The following is a 19,748-nucleotide window of genomic DNA, read 5'->3' as shown; positions in this document are numbered from 1 at the left end:
GGGGCTGGAGTCTATCCCGGCTGACTCAGGGTGAAGACAGGGGACACCCTGGGCAGGTCACCAGTCTGTCACAGGGCTACACAAAGAGACAAAAAAATCACACTCACATTCACACCTACGGACAATTAAGAGTCACCAAATAACCTCAGCATGCTTTTGGATTGTGTGAGGAAGCCAGAGAGCCCGTAGAAAATCCTTGCATGCACAGGGAGAATATGCAAACTCCACACGGAAAGATCACATGCCCATTCTGGGCTGACCATCAGGGATCTTCTAGCTGCAAGGCGACTATGCTAACCCAAACAGAAATGAAAAGTTATTTTCTGCTATGTTGTTGTGTCATAAGCCACTGTCTTGTGAGCATCCACCTCCTGCAGCTTGTTCCAACTACAAGGTCAGTCATGGATCACAAAATTCTTGTACATGTAAACAGGTACTTTTATGACATGGAAAGCTGGGAGGAATTCATATCGGACTAATCAAGGCTGAACTCAGCGACCAGTGTGGAGTCTCATGACTGCCACTAAGGTATATAAATGCAAATATATGAATATCTAACTGACACAACATAACAAGGGAGCTGTTCATGGACATTTCTGTATCCTGTACAGATATGGATCTGTAAACACCAAATGTGTGTCTACAAATCAGTTTTATGCACAGGAGTTTACTTATCTGTTTCCAATTTAATGGAGTGGTAGTGGAAAAGAACTTCATTTTGAAAATGTACTAACATGAAGAGTGAGAAGTCCAGGTCAGAGGTTTTATTCAAATAGGTACTTTCCATCAAATGTTTTAGGAACTCAAATTTCCCACGAGCTAATGTCTAAGAACTGTAATCCAGATGAAAGTTTCTTTATTACTGTGTGTTCACAGCAGGATTAAGACCCCAAGAAAAGTAAGTCCTCTGGAGACATGATGAGCTCAAACTCCCTCTGACTGTTGGCATCGTCTATGAAAATGGACAACAAGCGTTGTTGGGCTGGACAATGGAGGTCACAAACAAAAGAACAAAACCAAGTGATCAGAGCAGCAGGTTTTTTTAAAATGACAAGTCTAAAGTATTTGAACTTTCTGGAAGTGTTAGCCTAGAAACAAGGACATTGTAGAGGGTTAAGCACCTTCTGGACTCCCTCAGTCAAAATACATAGCAAACATGTAACTATTTAGTATTTGAGTCCATATGTGTGACAGACAGATTGTTCCTTCCACTGCAGCAGACTGTACCTCTCCTTTATGAAATATCCTGCTATTTGAAACAGGAATTTTTATAGGTAACTGTTTGTTGATCTCCTTCCTACCTTTAGCACTGATGCTTCGCAGATCTGTGATCTTCATCAGGGTTTTGGGGAACATGTGCGGTTTGCTGGGTCGACGCTTCCTCACGTAGATCTTCAGAGCTTCCAGCAGTGGCTCCTGAAGCTGGTCCACCTTAGAGGGCTCCTCCAGGTCCTGCCGGTCTGATACACACACACACATATACACACACAAATCAAGTCAGACTATAGCAGAGTTAGCTATGACAAATTCATGTCTCAGCTTTATCTGATGTAGACGAGCTAGAGGCTAATACATGTATCACAGCATGAAGCCTGGTCTGATTAAGAAAGAAGAGTTTATCTCATTATGTCAGCTCATTCGCTGCAGAGGAGAGATCGCAGATAGCTACAATTAGATAACTTGAGCCGAAAACTTATTTCAATCCTTTTGTTTTGATAAGTGCTGCTCAGTCCTGATAAGTGTGAAATCTCACACAGCAGGGAGGCAATAACTCAACGAGTCAGAACTGATCTGCAGATGTGGTATTCAAAGCTGTGCATCTCTTTAGACAAAGTGGCCAAATGGACCAGCGGCTCTGCTCTCTGAACACAGACGCTGGCTCAAATCTGCCATCAAAACATGTTTTGGAATTTTGGTTTCCTTTGACTCTTGCTTTTAGTTGTCTTTTATATCCGGCTTATTTGGCCTTCTTGGGGCTCAGCTGGCAGGGCGGGCTGTTCACTAGTTATAAGGTTTGCGGTTCAATTCCAGGCCCCTCATGTGCTGAAGTGTCCTTTGGCATGACTCTGGACCCTAAGTTGCTCCCTGTGGTAGTTGAGCACTTTGTATAGCAGCTTTGTTGCCACTGGTGTGTAAGTGTGTGTGTGTGACTGGGCGAATGAGAAACACATTGTAAAGCACTTTGAAGAACCTAGCTCAGGTTAGAAAGGTACTGGATAGAAGCAGACCATTTACTAGTTACTTTATTATATATCATTTCCAGTCATAGGACATACTTAAAATGGATGGTGAAGCCACATGTCACAGTTGGTCTCTGCCAACTGTACAACCTCAGGCCATGATGGGAAATGTCGGGTTCTGACCTGATCAAACAGCTGATTGGTTTAGAAGCTGGCCCAACAATATGACATGGTAGAAACTTTTAAGTTTTTTAAATTGAAGATTTAGACTTCATTTGTCTGATTTTGAAGGTGTATTCTCTGTGGCTGATTGCCATGCTTGGTTCAACTGTACTCTGTTGTATGTTTTCATTGGATTGATTTGATTCCCAAGATATTTTAACGACACAGAAACATCTGGCACAGGAAGTGAAGATTGTAAAAATAATATCTGAACATGCTGATAGTCTGAATACAGTGTTGGGCAAGCTACTTGGAAACTGTAATGAGCTAAGCTACCAGCTACTCTGTGTTAAATCAAGCTTCACTACACTGAAGCTATGACCCACAGAAATGTAGCAAGCTAAGCTACAGCAATACGGCCAAAGTAGCTTAATACATTCAAGTTACTTTTTTTTCTTACCAAAAAATTTCAGGGACTAATGAAGTCAGTCAAACGGAGACAAGAAAATGCTGACTTGTTTATTATTAAACTATCATTTTTGTTCTCAGTGCTCCAAACTTAGTAAGTTGATACACTGAGGAATATGTGCAGCTATATTTAAAATGAATCAACCTTTTTACATTAGAAATCATTGTTGTGATTTTCTTTTTAGTTTGTATTGCAGACATAATGTATCTGATAATTAAGTTGCAGTAGCTTATATTAACACACCACTTACATTGGAGGGTATAATAGGTTACATTTGATATAATTTCCATATAAAGTAAGCAATATTATAGTAAGACAATTTTATACATAATTTGGGTATTCACGTTAGGCATTAAATAAAGTTTTATTTCTTAAGTCTAATATCTATGTAAAATCATTCAATGATTTCCCAAAGTGCTGTATCCACTACTACTTAACTCAATTTTGGTCTTGAGTGTAAGATTAAGATATTTAATCATTTATGCCATCACTTTTGTTTCCCTTTCTGTTATTTTTTTCAGCCATTTGCTCATTAGTGTTAACAGTAATACTGAAGAAGACAGATTTTGGTTTTACTGTTACCTCGTTTTCTCCCATACCTCTTCCCTCCTATATGTATCAGTTTAATTATTTAATCCCCCAATTTATACATATTCACACACTGCCACCACAACCTTACGCTTAATTTAATTAATTTACTGCCACGCGAATTTTAGATGTTGAAAAGTAGCTCGTTTGTGTGTGCATCTTATACTGCGGTTGACATGTGGTGGTTAGCTAATTGTTGCTGGTTGTGCATATTCGGTAGTCACCTGTATATGGGTTCTCTGATTTGTATTTGACGTCTTTGAAGTTGACAGAAACTTCGCCTTGGGCTGGCACAGTAGGCATCTGAAAACAACTTTTCTCCGTTTTTTCACAAAAACTGATAACTATTTAGGTAGGGCCACGGTGACTCTGACTCCTTCTCTGCCATCTCTCAGTGAACTGAAGCGAGCCTCTGTGTGTGTGGATCCAGTGGAAGGGACTGTTGAATGACGACATCAACAGTTCCTCCGCTTCTATTGGTCGACACAGACATGTCGGCGGTTGGAGATGATGTCACTGTCTGATCCTTAAAAGTGTGAGATGAGACTGCAGCAGAGCAGAAAGCTCCGCTTCAAGCAGTTCAACATTAATCATTTTTAATGTAGCTTTTTGCGTTCGCTACCGCGCTACATGACCAAAAGATTAGCTAAGCTGTTGAAACGTTTTTTGATTTTGTAAACAACGACGCTACCACGTCGTTACAGAAAAATGTAGTTAAACTACTAACGACGCTATTTGTAGTGACGTTACTGCCCAACACTGTCTGAATATCGGACAGATCAATAATGAAAGCTGTTATCTTGTATTTCTTTCTACTGTATTTGATCATTTATCAGTGTTTTCATGTATTTATGTAGCCTGAGCAGGACAGGTCTGATCAAAATTCATGTAAACTGGAGGGTGAAATATGAACAGAGATCACAGATCACGTATACAGTATCTAATTCGGCAATCCTGTAATAATTAGTTATCAAAAACTATCAGAGACTGCATACAAACTGATATATGGATCTGAAAACATTTTAATAAATCATGTTCCTGTAAGTTTCTGTACAGACTGAAGACAGCTAGCTGGAAATTTTCCGTCTGGACTGCTGAGCCTTAACACCACAACTGCTGTAAATATATATGTTGTATATTTAACCCTCAGATGCACAAGTGGATCAAAAATGGCCGGTGTGGTCGTTTTCTTGCAATATCTTTGTAATGAAAAGTTTTAATCATTTCATTCTCCAGCTCTTCCTCAAAAAACATGTTTTTGATATCATTCCTTTTATATTTTTAAAGAAACTGTAATATTCGTATGACTACCCCAAGCTCTTTACCAATGATAATATCATAGAAGAGGTGGCACACAAATTTATAGGGACAAGGAGCAGCAACAGCTGGAGGAAAAGAGTGGGAAAATGTCAACAAAAAGGATTCATTCATTCTTCTATTGCTGTTCTGTGTCATATTCTTCTTTTTCAATTATCAAAATGTTCAAAATTCATCATAAAATGAAAAATAAACATATTTCAAACATGAAATCATTCTTGTGTACACATCATTTTCTCAATCAATGCAGCATTATTAATAATCAATAACTGATTCATTTATACTGTAAATTGAACACTCACTGATAGCACTGATATTACCAGGGGTGGAAAACCTTTCACTGGGACATTCTTACTTCAAAGTTTTCAGTAATAACATGAATATGGACAGACATGGATGGGAGCTGAGACTAGACACCATGAGGTGTTGATTCTAGTTTTATTAGGAGTTCTGAGATTCCAGGAAAGGCTTTGATAAGTACCCTTCTATTACAATCAATAAAACTAATGGCTTTAACAAAGACCCAAGTTATTTGTAATTTGTAGTATTACTTTAAAGTTTCTTAAAGTTATTGTTCCACATTGCGATCATTAACAGTTACAGAAATATTGAAACGTAAGACTATATTTATATTATATACTATATTGCAAAGTTCCCAGCAAACCGCACTCAGTAAAAGGTTCAGCTGAAGGTAATATATCAAATTAAAATACATCAGGTGCAGTAATACTCTATGCATATGTGGGAGAGTGACAGAATATTCTCACTTTTTTTTTGATGCACCTGCAACACAACTCAACAGGGAAGCAGAATAAAAATTTTTTTTTAAACTAAAATTATTTGGAAAATATCCACTTGATTTGTCTCACATTTTAAGGCAGGCAGAAATATTCATTCTTCTTTTATAATAAATGAGTGCCAAAATTGACTGAGTTTAGTGAGTTGTTTAAAATTGTGTTGCTGTATCTTTGACAGCATAAACAGCTGCATGAAACAAGACAGTTTCTAATGACTACAATAAATAATCAGTGATTAAATGTTTGTATAAAGTAGACCACAATACATAAAAATGGCATTTTCTCTCAGTTGTCCACGGGATTATTATTAACAACTACGTTTCAAATACTGAACACAGATTTTGAGCAGCCGTTCTAAAGATAGTATGTCACACTGAACACACACTACACCTGCACACCATAAGGTGGCAGTGTGTGCAATGAAATGAGAATATGTTGGACCTGCAGGCAAGGTGTGTGATTACAGATGCAATCAGAGGTGTCTTGTACTTTTCATGGATTATGCAAGAGCCTGTAATATTTGCCAAGGCTCTGTGGGTTGAGTATATAAATATAAATTGTTGAATGAAAAGCCAGCAGTGATGAAGTCTGAGCACCGATGAAAATGACGGGTAGATGGGAGAGATGAGAGTGATAATGAGAAGTGTAGCTGTACAACTTTTAGGGTAAACGTACAGTAAAACTCTGTGCGCCCGTGTGTGTGTGTGTGTGTGTGTGTGTGTGTAGGGAAGAGCACAGAAACTTGTCTGATATTTTTTGTGTAGCCAGACATGAGGGAGTTAGTCATGCCTCAGGTATCCTGGTGGAAAACAAGCAGCGCAGGCTCATTTCCTCTGGGAGGGCAGTTCAAACATTCCACTCAGCTACGTGACGCTGCTGTGACATACCTGTACATCATCCCTCTCTGCTCTCTCCTTTCCCATGTTTGGCAGGCAGAATAATGCTGCCTCACTGATAGCAACCTGTGGTTGACCTGGTTTCAGACTCCCGCAGAGGCTGGCTTACTTTCATCCCAAACTGGGCTGGAGCTCCACTCAATATTTAACTGGAGGAATCAATATGGGCTGACGGTGTTGAATGGAGAGCAGTCATGCATAGTTTGGTGTGGACTGGATCAGTTTATTTATTCCAGTTGATGTACTCCATGCACTATCAGCCCTATTTATGTCTTCAGATCAGGATTTATGCTAAATATATGATGTAATCAGGCTGCACACAGCCTTTAATTTGATGTTTCTATCTTGGACTGATACAGATGGTTCCTGAGCTGAAGCTGTCCAGACTTAATACTTTACTCTTGTAGCTCCTTAACCTGAATTTGAGGCACTCCAGGTGGCCACAACATTAATCTGAAGGGTCCTGAGGAAAACTTTTTCTTGAAATTTTACCTAATATGATTGTAAATTTGTTCATATGAATCAGTGATAGTAGCACCGATCCACCGAATGTCTCCTTTCAGAAAGCACCTACACTACCGTTCAAAAGTTTGGGGTCATCCAGGTAATTTCATGTTTTCCAGGAGAACTCATATTTTTTTTCATGTGCTAACATTATTGCACAAGGCTTTTCTAATCATCAATTAGCCTTTCAACACCATGAGCTAACACAATGTAGCATTAGAACACAGGAGTGATGGTTGCTGGAAATGTTCATCTGTACCCCTATGGAGATATTAAATATCAGCTGTTTCCACCTAGAACAGTCATTTACCACATTGACAATGTCGAGACTGTATTTCTTATTAATTTAATGTTATCTTCACTGAAAAAAAAAGCTTTTCTTTCAAAAATAAGGACATTTCTATGTGACCCCAACCGTTTGAGCGGTAGTGTATGTTAGATTGCATTTAAGTTTGCTTTAAGTTTAATCGTTGTTCCATGCTGTCATTGTCAACACTGAGAGAAAAACTAGAAGCCAACACTGCAAACTTCCATCAAAGTGAAATATTCTGCATGTCTACAGCAACATATTTCCTAAAAATGCACAAACAAAATCCAAAGTCCTTGGAAAAAGATGGACTGAATTTTACAGCTCAAGTTACTATGAAGTTACACTGTAGGGAGAATAGAATTGTGTTTTTTGTGACTGTCCCTCTACTACAGCTCAATGAAGAAGCACTACAGGAAGATACTCCTAATACTTCCACTACTACGAAGACTACTACTAATAACAGTACTATCATTCTGTGGTTGAACAGCTCACAGCCTATATACAACATGCCATTCGGAGTGTCAAGTGTTGCTTATGAAGCAGTGCTAGAAGCTGATATTTGTGTCCTTTCTCAGTAAGTTACAGTCTTATCTTGTCCTTCCTTCTTTGCTGTCCCTCCCTCACCCTCCCCTCACTAGATGCCCAGCACTCTGCCCCTGTTTACCCACCTCCCGAGATGAGACAGATGGCGCTGAGGAGGCCTGTCTCCGTGTCGTCCATCTCGATGGGCAGCAGCTGGTTGGCAAAAGTGAACACCAAGTCGGTGAGCGGGCCGAAGCCAGCGTTGTGCATCTGCGTCCGGTTGAGGGTCAGCCCGTCTGAAAAAGTCATGGTGTCCTGGTCGGGGGTGTACCTCGTACAGATGCGCAGGATCTGACAGAGAGGGAACGAAGGCATAGAGACGATCAGTCAGCAGGGATTTGGTGCACAGAAAACTGTAGGTGAAATACAGCTGGGGGTTGTTTTATGAGAGATTGGCTTTAAACACTATTAGGCTGACCAGTTTTTATTGCGAAAGTTGACATGGATTGAAGGTTTCTCTCAGACTTTTACTCTTGTCAGGATAGAAATGGTCTTCAGAAAGCATTAAATCACATTATGGACACTAATATACCAAGCTGTGTCCTCAATCATTCCTTATTCACTATATAGAGCACTACAATTACTATCTGCCATTTTATTTGAGTGTCTCAATTCTGAGTGTGAACTTTCATGACTGTATAGTGCTTTTAAAAATTCTCCAATGGAATGAAACAAGTGGAGTCTATCCCATGTACACTGCTGTCTGTGAACAAATGTTTAGTATGAGTCCTAAATCAAAATTTTGTGCTCACTTTCAAGTGTCTGATAAATAAGGTGTAATGAATGGTTGTGCAAGAAGGGATTTTGAACAAAACTCCAGTGTAACTTAAGCTTAAAAATAACTCATTCATTATATGACAGGATAGAGGATATTTTTGTCTGATATGATGGTCACTGTGTCACATTAGATAATCGTAGTATCAGAAATTCTCACTGTCACTTAGCCGAGAACGGAGCCTTCATTTAAAAAATAGACAGCCACGATTACGCATGAGAACTCAAGGATACGATATACACATACATGGCTGCAACCTGTCAATCACAAGGTAGGCCCGCCCTAAAATATGCCCCGCTTTATTGTCTGTTTCACTCTAAATGGGACCATAATTTACAAAGTGAACATCATGCTTACTGAGACAATAAACTCAATGGGTAAATGTTTACTAAGATAATAAATCAAGGATGAGGCAGACTTTAATACAATCAGACTTCTTTTTGCAACCATAGGAGTTGCCCCCTGCTGGCTGTTTGGAAGAATGCAATTCTGCACTGGCTGCACTTTACAAACCTCGAGTTTTTCGATGCAACCTTTGAGTGATATGACAACAAGCTGGAACTCGACCAATCGTAGCTTGTCGTTTTTCACAATTTATTTGATGTCACTGGGAAAGAAGGCATCCACTGAACAAAATCATTTTAGCTGTAATCCTGGCCTCCTGAATGTTTTGCATTGGGCTGCTGTTTTGCTACAATTGTAGAGTGCTACAGTGAATTGATGATCATCTTTATGAGTCTTTCATGTCTTGGGCTCAGATTTTTTTTTGCTTGTTTCAACAAAAATGTTTTGCCCGAAGCTAAACTTCACTGATGTCAGTGTAAGAAGTTCATAAGTCATGATTTATAAAAGAAACTTTAAAAAAGTAAGATAAGGCATACTTTCTGAAGAGTTTATGAGTCTAAACGGACTTTTTAGTGTTCTGTAAATCAGTTACAAATACTTTATGATCAGTAATAAGCCATTTATGAGAACAACTTTATGGTGATTGAGTGATTAGACCGTACAACAGCTCAGCACCACAATACATTTGTAACAATGTAGAAATCATTTATTAATAAATTATTACTATTTTTGAGGATCTTGGAGATAACTTTTCATATCAAACAGTCTAACACTTGTGCTGAAGTTGTTGGGGTGGCCTGTCCTCGACAAACTAACATAGTTATTAATTCTCCTCACGGTGGAATAATTTCTAATTCTTTTTAAATACCTTGCAGACTCACAAGCTGTGAAGGTCCTATTTGCAGTCTGTAGATATTGTCTTGATGACACCAAACATGTTAATATTGATGAAAACAGCAGCCTCGAGATGTCAGAGGTTTACCACCTGTGGAGCTTCTGATCTTTGGGATCAAATATGGAATCCCTGGTTGTAATTTGGAAGATTTCAAGGTGTGATAAATGTAGGGCTGTTTGAATATCACTTTTATTTATGTACAGTGTAATAGGATCAAATATTTGCTTGTTCTAATATGTCCAAAAAGTTAACAATTGTCACAGGAAGCACCTTTGTTACACATGACTGTATATTGAAAACAAATAGTGAACCTAGATTTGTCCAGTGGGGGAGTCCAGAATCCACTAACGATGAAGCTTTTCGTCTTGTCACTCGATCAAGTACCTGCCTGTCAGGGTCAATGTGTGTTTTGTAATGGAATGCAAAAATGCAATATTTTTTTCTGCCAAACAAATCTGACTACAGGTATAAATAAAGCAACCTTGAGCACTGAACCTTGAAGTCCCCAAAGACGCAAGAATGAATGTTAATGTTACGCTGTGGTATGTTGAACTGATCATATCCTTTGATACAGCTTTAAAGTGAGAAAACAAACAGATGTAAAATAGACGTGGAATAACTAGAATCCAGCTTCAACAACCTACCACCTCTAACACAATGCCTCATTTTTATTTTCATACCATTACATACCGGACATATTGGTGGAATCCATCATAAACAGAAGAGTAACAAGTAGACTGTATGTCAGAACTCTGAAGCAGGTCTACCGAGCTTCCCATAAAACAGCAGCCGAGGCAACAAGCACAACCAAAACAATGACCTTCCACACACTCAGAGAGAACAACCTTTGGGTCTCCCTGCTGCACTGCACGTGTGTGTTTGTGTGTGTGTGTGCGCACCTAATGAAGCAACTGATGGTGGATGTGAAGCCTACAGCTGCCTTTGAAGCTATTTGAGTGGGCTGGCTCTGACAGTGAGTGGCAGGCGTGTCTGCAACATGAAACAGAATAAAACATGGCTACTGGCGGTGACTCGCACCGGCTGGCCAGGCCTGCGCTTAGACACACACACACGTACACACACACATATACACACATAATGTTTGATCTTTTCTCTGACACTCCCTCACCCAGCCCTTGTGCACAATATCTACGCCCTTCACCATAAAAATGTGCTGGGGAGCCGATGTTGATGGCTGAGCGAGAGCCAGAAAGTCATCACAGTCGGCCTTCAACTTCTCACCTCTGTGTCCCTGGGAGTTCACTCCACTGCTTTGTCACATCTGACAAGTATGACTTGGTCAATACAAACTCCCAAACGGCAGTGCCGCTGAAACTGAACCTTTTAAAAACATATACACACGGAATAATAAATACTGTACATGCAGCCAACCACTCCTCATTTTCATCAGCATCGACGTTGTGTCTGGATCTGATTTAGCTACTTTGCATTTCCACTTCACATTATTATGCACCTTCATGCATTAATCATCAATTTTACATTCCCTCTTCAAAATATAGATCATCCTGTATGTCAGGCCCTGTGTTACATTTAATGTCTTTTAAAAGCACAATTCCCAGAGTGCAGGGAGAACTTATGAGCAATACTTTCTTTATGACATATTTTTGATTTTTAATTAATGAGTTGGTCAATGGTTAACAAACCATTTGCGTGTGTACACAGGCTAGTTTATGTAGATATGTATGTAATGAAGGGTGCAGCATATTCGTGCTCGATTAGATGGTCACTACAGAGTCGTGAGTCTTGTCATGACTTTTACAAGTCCAATGACAGACTGTATGTTGGCTCCGACCAATCACAGGTTGCTGTTTTAACTCCTTGACGCCCAAATTCATTTAGAATTAAATAAAAAACTTTTTTTTGTTTGTTTTTGCTTTCCAGCTGATGTTAAAATGAGTGGAGATTGTTAATTTGTCCATTACACATAGATCAGATATATAATAAAAAATAACAGATATACCGGGCTTTGCAAAAGTTCTGTTACACTCGGTTTCATGATCTTTAGAGACATTTACATGTCGGAGTGAAAAATTCCATTAAATGAACTGAAAGTTCTACCTTATAGGCAGGTGTCCTTAATACAATTTTTTTTCTCCGGTGAAGTTGTATCAAGATGGAAGTCAAAAGAGTTGAGATATCTGCTCTCCTTTGTGCTGAACATCAGCCGGATGACCGTCCACAGAGTTGCGGAGAGGCTAAAGAATGGTGAAGATCTTTCAGGTCTTCACCATTCTTGAAAGATCACTGAAAGATCTTCACCATTCTTGAGCCTCTCCGCGACTCTGTGGACGGTCATCCGGCTGATGTTCAGCTGCTTGGCTCTGTCAGACTTGTTGTGGCCAGCATGAAGGAGAGCAGATATCTCAACTCTTTTGACTTCCATCTTGATACAACTTCACCGGAGAAAAAAATTGTATTAAGGACACCTGCCTATAAGGTAGAACTTTCAGTTTATTTAATGGAATTTTTCACTCCGACATGTAAACGTCTCTAAAGATCATGAAACCGTGTAACAGAACTTTTGCAAAGCCCGGTATAATAATTCGATCCCACTCCGACTGGCGCTACGAGAAAGCAGTGCTCGCAACAGGTTCTGAGGTACGTATTGAATATGCATAAACCGGCATTTGGGGAATGGATACGCTATCTCGGCTGAAGTCTAAATGAAGGTGGTATGATGCGAATTTCATGATAATAAGCATCAAGGGGTTAATGTGTGAAGTGACTGATTTCCAGAAACAAGAGAAAAGCAATAAAGTGTAAAAAAAAAAAAAAAGTTATTAGCAACCAGAAAGGAGGAAAAGTGAAAGTGAATGTTGTCTGTGCTTTTCAGTCATTCATGGAGGAGCACTATCTGCTTCTTTTAGTAACACATTCGGAAGATGCCAAAGAAAACCAATAAAATGCATGCAACAGCATCTTTGTAACTGATTTAGAAAAAACAAGTCAATAAAAACTATGATGAAAAATACCTTAAATCCATATTAATTTGCAAACTAAAATTAAACAAGAAAAGCACCCAGAGAGCGAAGTACTCTGCCAAGGCTGCTCAGTTATCATTTCTGACGGCTGGAATCTTGAAAAAAATAGTGGCAGAAATCACGGCACTATAAAATGTGGCCATTTAATAGAGATGTACCCACAAACAAAATGACCTTGCGTTGAGCACAGGCGTGTGCTATGCATATGTACATTATGTAAGGATACCGAATCATGTGATCTAAATATGTAGTGAGCGCCGGGAGTTGATGGGACTCGGAAACACCCCCACAATTTAATCAGTTGTTCCTTGTATCATGTCCAATTGATAAGTCCTGATAAGTCTGCAGCTGTATTTGTAGTAGGATCGCAATCATGTGATCGTCAGCAGGCAGCTGACGTAGTGTTCACTTGTTGTCATAGTTACAGTGACATCGTGTGGTTATCTCGCAATAATACAGAAATCTTTAACAAATCCGTGGATCCAGACTATAAGCCGCATCACTGCCAAAATCTAATCAGGTCGTCCTTGTGCCATTTCTGACCTTCCCTGAAAAATTCATTCAAATCCGTAAGTCCATTTTTGAGTAATGTTGCTAACAAACAGACAGACAAACCAACACTGTTACTCACATAATTCCACTGAGGTGGAGTATTGTAACGTATTATTCAAGACAAAAGCCATGATGAATAAACAAATAAAAGCTAAATGATAATGTTGAAGACAAATAGAAAACTAATGACATAGGGAGGTGTTAAAAACATACGACCCGATTGGATTCAAATTTATATTAAAATAACTAAAAACACACCTTGCTTGCAGTTGAAGGCATCTTATCAATAGTTTGACAGACTCCTCTTTTGAGATTGATGTCGATGGGGAATTCTTGTCATTGTAACACCGTAGGAGACGACCAGGAAAGATTTGTTGCAGTGATGAGTGACAGAGCTGCATTTACCTGTATGTCCATGATTCTCACACTGGGACCAGGCAAGAGGTTGGACCTCGATGTTTCCACCTTTCAATCACTACTAAGTACGCTCCAGTTGCAAATCACATCAGTGTCCATTTCTGTTTGCCATCACTGTTGTGATGATGTTTTGTGGCTCCATATACAGGCTATTATAGCAGCATAGGAAAACACACACTATCTAAAGTTTGGAATCACCCAGGCAATTTCATGTTATCTATGAAAACTCACTTTTGTTCATGTGCTAACATAATTGTAATGTATAATGTAACATTAGAACACAGGACTGATGGTCGCTGGAAATGGACCTCTCTACTCCTTTGTAGATATTCCATTAAAAATCAGTTGTTTCCAGCTAGAAAAGTCATTTACCACATTAGGGCTGTGCGATAAATCTAATTAATTAGATTAATTCGCCTTTTTAAAACCTGACGATTTGAAAATTTGCCAAATCGTAAAATCGAGGCGAGCTTAAATATATAACAATACAGATTCTTCTTCTGCCTTCCACGACTTATGCACTGGCATTTGCTTCCGCCTCTCATCTCCTTCCGCCAAAACACTCCCACCCCCATCATGGCGGACACAACAGCAGACGAAGAGTTGGTCGCGAGAAAAGGGCCTCATGTTACATCGATTATATGGAAGTGGTTCGGCTTTGACAAGACTGACACAGAGCAAACTACAGTCATGTGCAAGGTTTGCAAAAGTACTGTGAAAACGAAGGGCAGCAGCACAACTAACCTCTTTCAGCACCTCCAGCAGAGGCATCCTAAAGAATGGGAAGCGTGCTCGCAGCACTGTCTCTATCATGGAGTGCGGCATGGCTAGCACTAGCCATAGGAAACAGACCGCAACGAAACAACAAAAATCGATTAAAATCGTAATCTTCCAAGATGACTTAAAAAAATCGAGATTTTATTTTTTGGCCATATTGCCCAGCCCTATACCACATTAACAATGTCTAGACTGAATTTCTGATTCATTTAATGTTATCTTCATCGAAAAACTCATTTTCTTTCAAAAATAAGGACATTTCAAAGTGACCCCAAACTTTTGAAGAGCAGTGTATGCGATAACATAAAACATGTCTGTGTCTCCTACAGCTCGTTGCCACATTTGGAGACATTCTCTGCCGAGATCCTTGATAATCTAAAAGCAATAAAACGATTCTAGTACTGAGAGTTAAACTCTGAATTTCAGTTCAGGTCACAAAGTAAAACATAACAATCCTGCCATCACTTTCTTTCCACTGTCTCTTCCTTCCTCTCCCTCTGAGCAATGAATGCTAATCAAATCACTGCCTCCCCAACACCCTGTGCCTCCTCCCTCTCTGAAACACCACAACAGCCAAGCATGCACGATAGAGACAGAAGAGGAACAGAGACAGCCATTTGCCTTTTTCCATCTCATTACTGCAGCTACATTAGTACAGTACATCGCTCCACTTAACAACTCCTAAATAACAAACAAACACTGAGCCGCCGGCAGCCTGCAGACATTTCCGCATCTGTACTCCATAAAGAACACACTGCATCATTAACAAATGGAGAACGACTGACTGCCCAATGTTAAAAAAAAATCCTAAAAAAGATTAGAGACTGAGAAATGTCTCTCCGTGTGTAATCTAATCTCCACAGCTACTCCGCATGATGAATTGAATTGACTGGAACGATCAATTAATCGGATCTTCCTGAATGCTATTGGCCAGCTGAGTAGGTCATCCAATAAGGCATGAGGGCTGTTCTAATGAGAGCTGGACTGGAGGTTAAACCCACCAATCCCCCAGAGATCTGAGGCTAATGCCTCACCACACAGTTTAAAGGAATGAATGGATTCTTACATGCCGAGGAACAACAGGAAAATTAGAAAATAAATACTTAGATATACTCAAGCAGACATCTCACTGTCTGATAAAGAAGTGTGTTTATGTAACTGTGTTATGTCACTGCTGTGAAGAGTTTGGGGAGGTTTTTAGCTTATTGCTGAATATTTTAGGAGGGCTTAGACTCTGGTGAAAAAGCACCTAGACTTTGCATTCTGGAGTGATTGTATTAAAGGGAAGCTGGTTCACAGTATGATGACATAATGTATGCAAAGAAGGCAAAGACACAGAAGTTCACACTGTGCACACTGCAAACTTGTGAAAATGTCAACACATGTTTTTTAGTGATTTGTATTGATTCACTGATTGAAAATGGTAGCTGCACAGTGGATCGGTGGTTAGCATTTTTGCCTTGCAGCTAGAAGATCCCGGGTCTGAGTCCTACCTATCTTTCTGCATGGAGTTTACATGTTCTCACTGTGCATGCGTGGGTTTTCTCCGAGTACTGCAACTTCCTTCCACATTCCAATAATATGCTGAGGTTAACTAGTGACTCTAAATTGTCCATAGGTGTGAATGTGAGTGTGATTGTTTGTCTTTATGTGTAACCCTGTGATAGAGTGGTGACCTGTCAAGAGTGTCCCCTGCCTTCACTCCAGGTCAGCTGGGATAGATTCCAGCTCTCTAGATAATGGATGGATGTATGATTCAAAATGATTGGAAATCTACAAAGATTTGCGTTCAAAAGGCGATCAAATAGAAGCAGCACAGACTACACGAGTCCTGCTGGGTATTGCCTAACCAGTAACAGCATTCAGGTGTCTAAATGTTAAATATGATTAAAATCTTGCTTCTCTAATGATTTCATCTAATACTTGTGCCACTTATTTGATGACTAATGCCTTTTTTTTGTATTTTAAATAAAAGGAATGTTAGAGATGTGATAAACTTTTACACTGTCTATGCTATTGTGTGTTTTAAAACTGTTTTACTACATGTGCAGTAGGGAGGCTGTTCCCTTCCATCACCACTGGCCTGGCTGCCCAGTGTGCTTCCTTACCTGTCAATGACCCCCAAGGATGGGTTCATTATACTAGCAGAGGTGGTAACTAGCATGCTCCCTGGCAAGTTAGCTGACAAGCACACTCTCGCCTCTCATGCAGGAAGATAGCAATAGTCAGCAACATAGCGTGACATTCCAGACCAAAACAGCAGCTCTGCTCATCTGCATCGATGATATCAGGACACTGCGAGCATCTCACTGACAGACACCTGCAGCTGCTGGCTGCTCCATGATAGTTGTGTCTCTGCCTCCTGCCCAGTGTGGGGCCACTAGGGGTGGAAGTGCAGAGCAGAAGTCATGCAGGGTTTCCGTTGTGAATAAAGGGCGCTGACCCACGCCTTACAGCTGTCTGCAGAGTTTTATTCCTGCAGTCACACAGGTGAGTTCAGATAGTAGCTCAACAGGCTAAGCAGAGAGGGGGAGACTGGTACACAGCAGTACCTGTATTCTGCTGACAAATTAAATGATTATTAAATCATTTATAATGTGTTAACCCTCATATCATGAATAATGTGGGGGTGAACAGGATGATTGGAGATCACACACTTGATGTGATCCAACGAATCTGGCACCAGATTGGTGCAGGGAGCATGCTCAGTGCTTACTTTAGTTCTCTTTGAAACCGGGTCCATGCTCTGAGGGTGGATGCCTTCAATCGTCATCAGTGAAGGAGCTGCATATCTGAACCCTGCATACTCAAACTGCTGGTGAAAAACTTCCCGATTGGCCGTTATGTCCCCAGCATGTTCGAAACGTTTGTGCCAAAGTCGCTTCACCATGTGGCCACTTTCGCAACTGAAGAACTAGTCACCACTCCTACTCCACATGTTTGAACTACCAGAACCAACACCCACCAGAATGTCCAGGCAGGCAGCTTTCAGGAGCGTGATCTGGTCCGCGATGGTCAGCCCCGTGAAGCCAGGCACTCGTTTGGCAAACTCCACGATCTTGATAATGCACTTAGTGGCCAGCTCGCTGAACTTGTCCCACAGGCCCAGGTCCAGCCTCACACGGTGGTCTGCACTCGAGTTCTGCAACACACGTGCATACAAGCACACACAAAAACAGAGAACAAGGCATCAGGCGAAGAGGCAGCTACTTTTGTCATTGCACAGACTGCTGCTAATGATCTCCTCAGTGCACCGTCTTCATTCTGCTCTATATGTGTCACACTTACATACAGTAAATAGGCTCCATAAGACCCAAGCTCTCAAAAACACTGGCAGGATTGCTGTTGTGAATACGCTGAGCTGAGCCGAGCCGGGTGGCCAGGCCCTGCGATAATGAGCGTAACAGTGTCAGTGGGATGCTTTGGCAATGATGGGATGCAGAAACAGAGCGGTGACAGGTAGCGCTGAGTGGTTTGAAGCCAGAGGTGCCATTAATACAGATATATGGTCCAGAACCTACACAAACACGAGCGGAGCAGGGATGGGTGGAAGCCACAGAGCAATAAAGAAAGAGGAAAGACAGAAAGAGGAAAAAGTGGAAGTAAAAGTGCTGTAAGGCACCAGAGAGAGGAAAGAAAGAGAGAAAATGACAGATGAAAGGGAGGAAAGTTAAGTATGTGAGAGCAGTGAGACAATGTGGGAGGAGGGAGGCAAGAGAAGTGCTTGGAGATTCTCTCATGGGAGGTGATGGGCAAGGCAAGGTGAGACTGATGCATGAGTTTGTTGATTTACGGGCTGATACTGGCTTTGACTAAAGATCATTAGACAGCAAGTGTCATGCACCCCTAATATGTTTTCTTCTCATTTCAATTTTAGTTGTTTGCCAAAAGGAATCAATCAGAACACTCTGGATTAAAAGGGATAATTCTGGTTCATTGTCATTTCTGCATTCTTTTTGGACTTATACATTTGTACTTTCCATCTGAAGGAGTAACAATCGGCTATCATTTTATCAATAAAGCCAACAGTGTACTCGTAAACGTAACTAGCCAAAGGGGAACATGGCAGCACTGTTGTAACAAAGTCAAGTGGAGCAAAAAAGCACTTTGAACAGATTATCTAAGCCACATTCTTTGTAGCTAAAACTGAGAGTGTGTTTGAGATGTTGGGTAAAAAGTGTTTACAATGCGCAACTCATAGTATAAGGGGTGTAGAAAGTCCATCTATAAAATGGGTGAGGTGGGTGATTACAAAGATGTTTGGGGGTTCTGCTACCAAACCTGCACCAAACAGGGTCTAAAAATACTTTTGATTCGGTGTTGGATTCAGATGGTTTTGCTGTGTCAAGCTTAGCTTCGTGTGCATATGCATGTTGGGAATAAGACCGAACCTTTAAAGGAATCTGGTTCACATCTCTGTTTATGAGTCTAACATACACAAATGGTGGTGTGTGGCTGCATGGAACAAAGAGGAAAACGTTGCTCTCCAAAAAGCACATCAGTACGTGCTTGAAGTTTGTGCCTTAATATGCAACAGTGCAGGGAAAATGTTTTTGGATTAATAAATCAACCCAGGTGGATGCCTTTAAAACAATACAGCACTGCGTACGGTGCAAGAAGGCCTCTGAGCACTGACAACTTCATCCCAGACGTGAAGCACATAGGGGGCAGAACCATGATGGGACATTCTAAAGATCGTTCTGAGCTGTAATAATTCAGTGAGGAATAATGGTCCAAGATTCCTCCTGAACATTGTGATCTGCATCTACATGAAACATGTTTGGTTTGACCATGAAACAGAATTATTATGTTTGGCCATGAAACATAATGATTGTGCACGTACCCCACTGTGTTTGTCTGTAGTTTTGACTTACATGAAGTTCACATCACTTCTTCAAAGAATAAAAACAAAGAAATAATAATTATAGAAGTCTTCATGATTGGCTTTTTTTTTTAAATTCATTGGATACAATAGTAAGAATGAAACAATGAGTCATTCTACTCGGAAACAGAAAGTAAAACAACAGTGAAATTCCAGTTGTCACAAAGTAGGATTTTCCTTAAATCCCATACTGTTTTACCTTCATACCTTGCAGCACTGTAGACATTCTATCATTAGAGGAGACAAATACTGTATCAGAATTACAAAAATATCAGCTTATCAGTATTCCTCTTCACTT

At 40.2% G+C, this 19,748-nt stretch overlaps 1 protein-coding gene and 1 long non-coding RNA gene across 4 annotated transcripts in view; both read right to left on the bottom strand.

The window, feature by feature from the left end:
* Nucleotides 1-19,748, bottom strand: part of LOC127536169 (uncharacterized) — a 358,454-nt gene that overhangs the window by 48,429 nt on the left and 290,277 nt on the right. The gene's annotated exons all lie outside the window — the stretch shown is intronic.
* Nucleotides 1-19,748, bottom strand: part of LOC110949715 (retinoic acid receptor beta) — a 245,840-nt gene that overhangs the window by 9,086 nt on the left and 217,006 nt on the right. For both annotated transcript variants that reach the window (XM_051955798.1, XM_022191896.2), the window contains 3 exons: nt 17,534-17,710; nt 7,892-8,096; nt 1,302-1,460 (listed from right to left, as the gene is read on the bottom strand). In XM_051955798.1, the coding sequence (XP_051811758.1) occupies nt 1,302-1,460; nt 7,892-8,096; nt 17,534-17,710 (541 nt within the window). The remainder of the gene's footprint in view (nt 1-1,301; nt 1,461-7,891; nt 8,097-17,533; nt 17,711-19,748) is intronic.

Source organism: Acanthochromis polyacanthus, chromosome 11 (assembly GCF_021347895.1).
Source record: "Acanthochromis polyacanthus isolate Apoly-LR-REF ecotype Palm Island chromosome 11, KAUST_Apoly_ChrSc, whole genome shotgun sequence".
Classification (NCBI taxonomy): Eukaryota; Metazoa; Chordata; class Actinopteri; family Pomacentridae; genus Acanthochromis; species Acanthochromis polyacanthus.
Note: the sequence above shows the minus strand (reverse complement) of the source record. Positions and strands in the feature narration are given on the sequence as shown.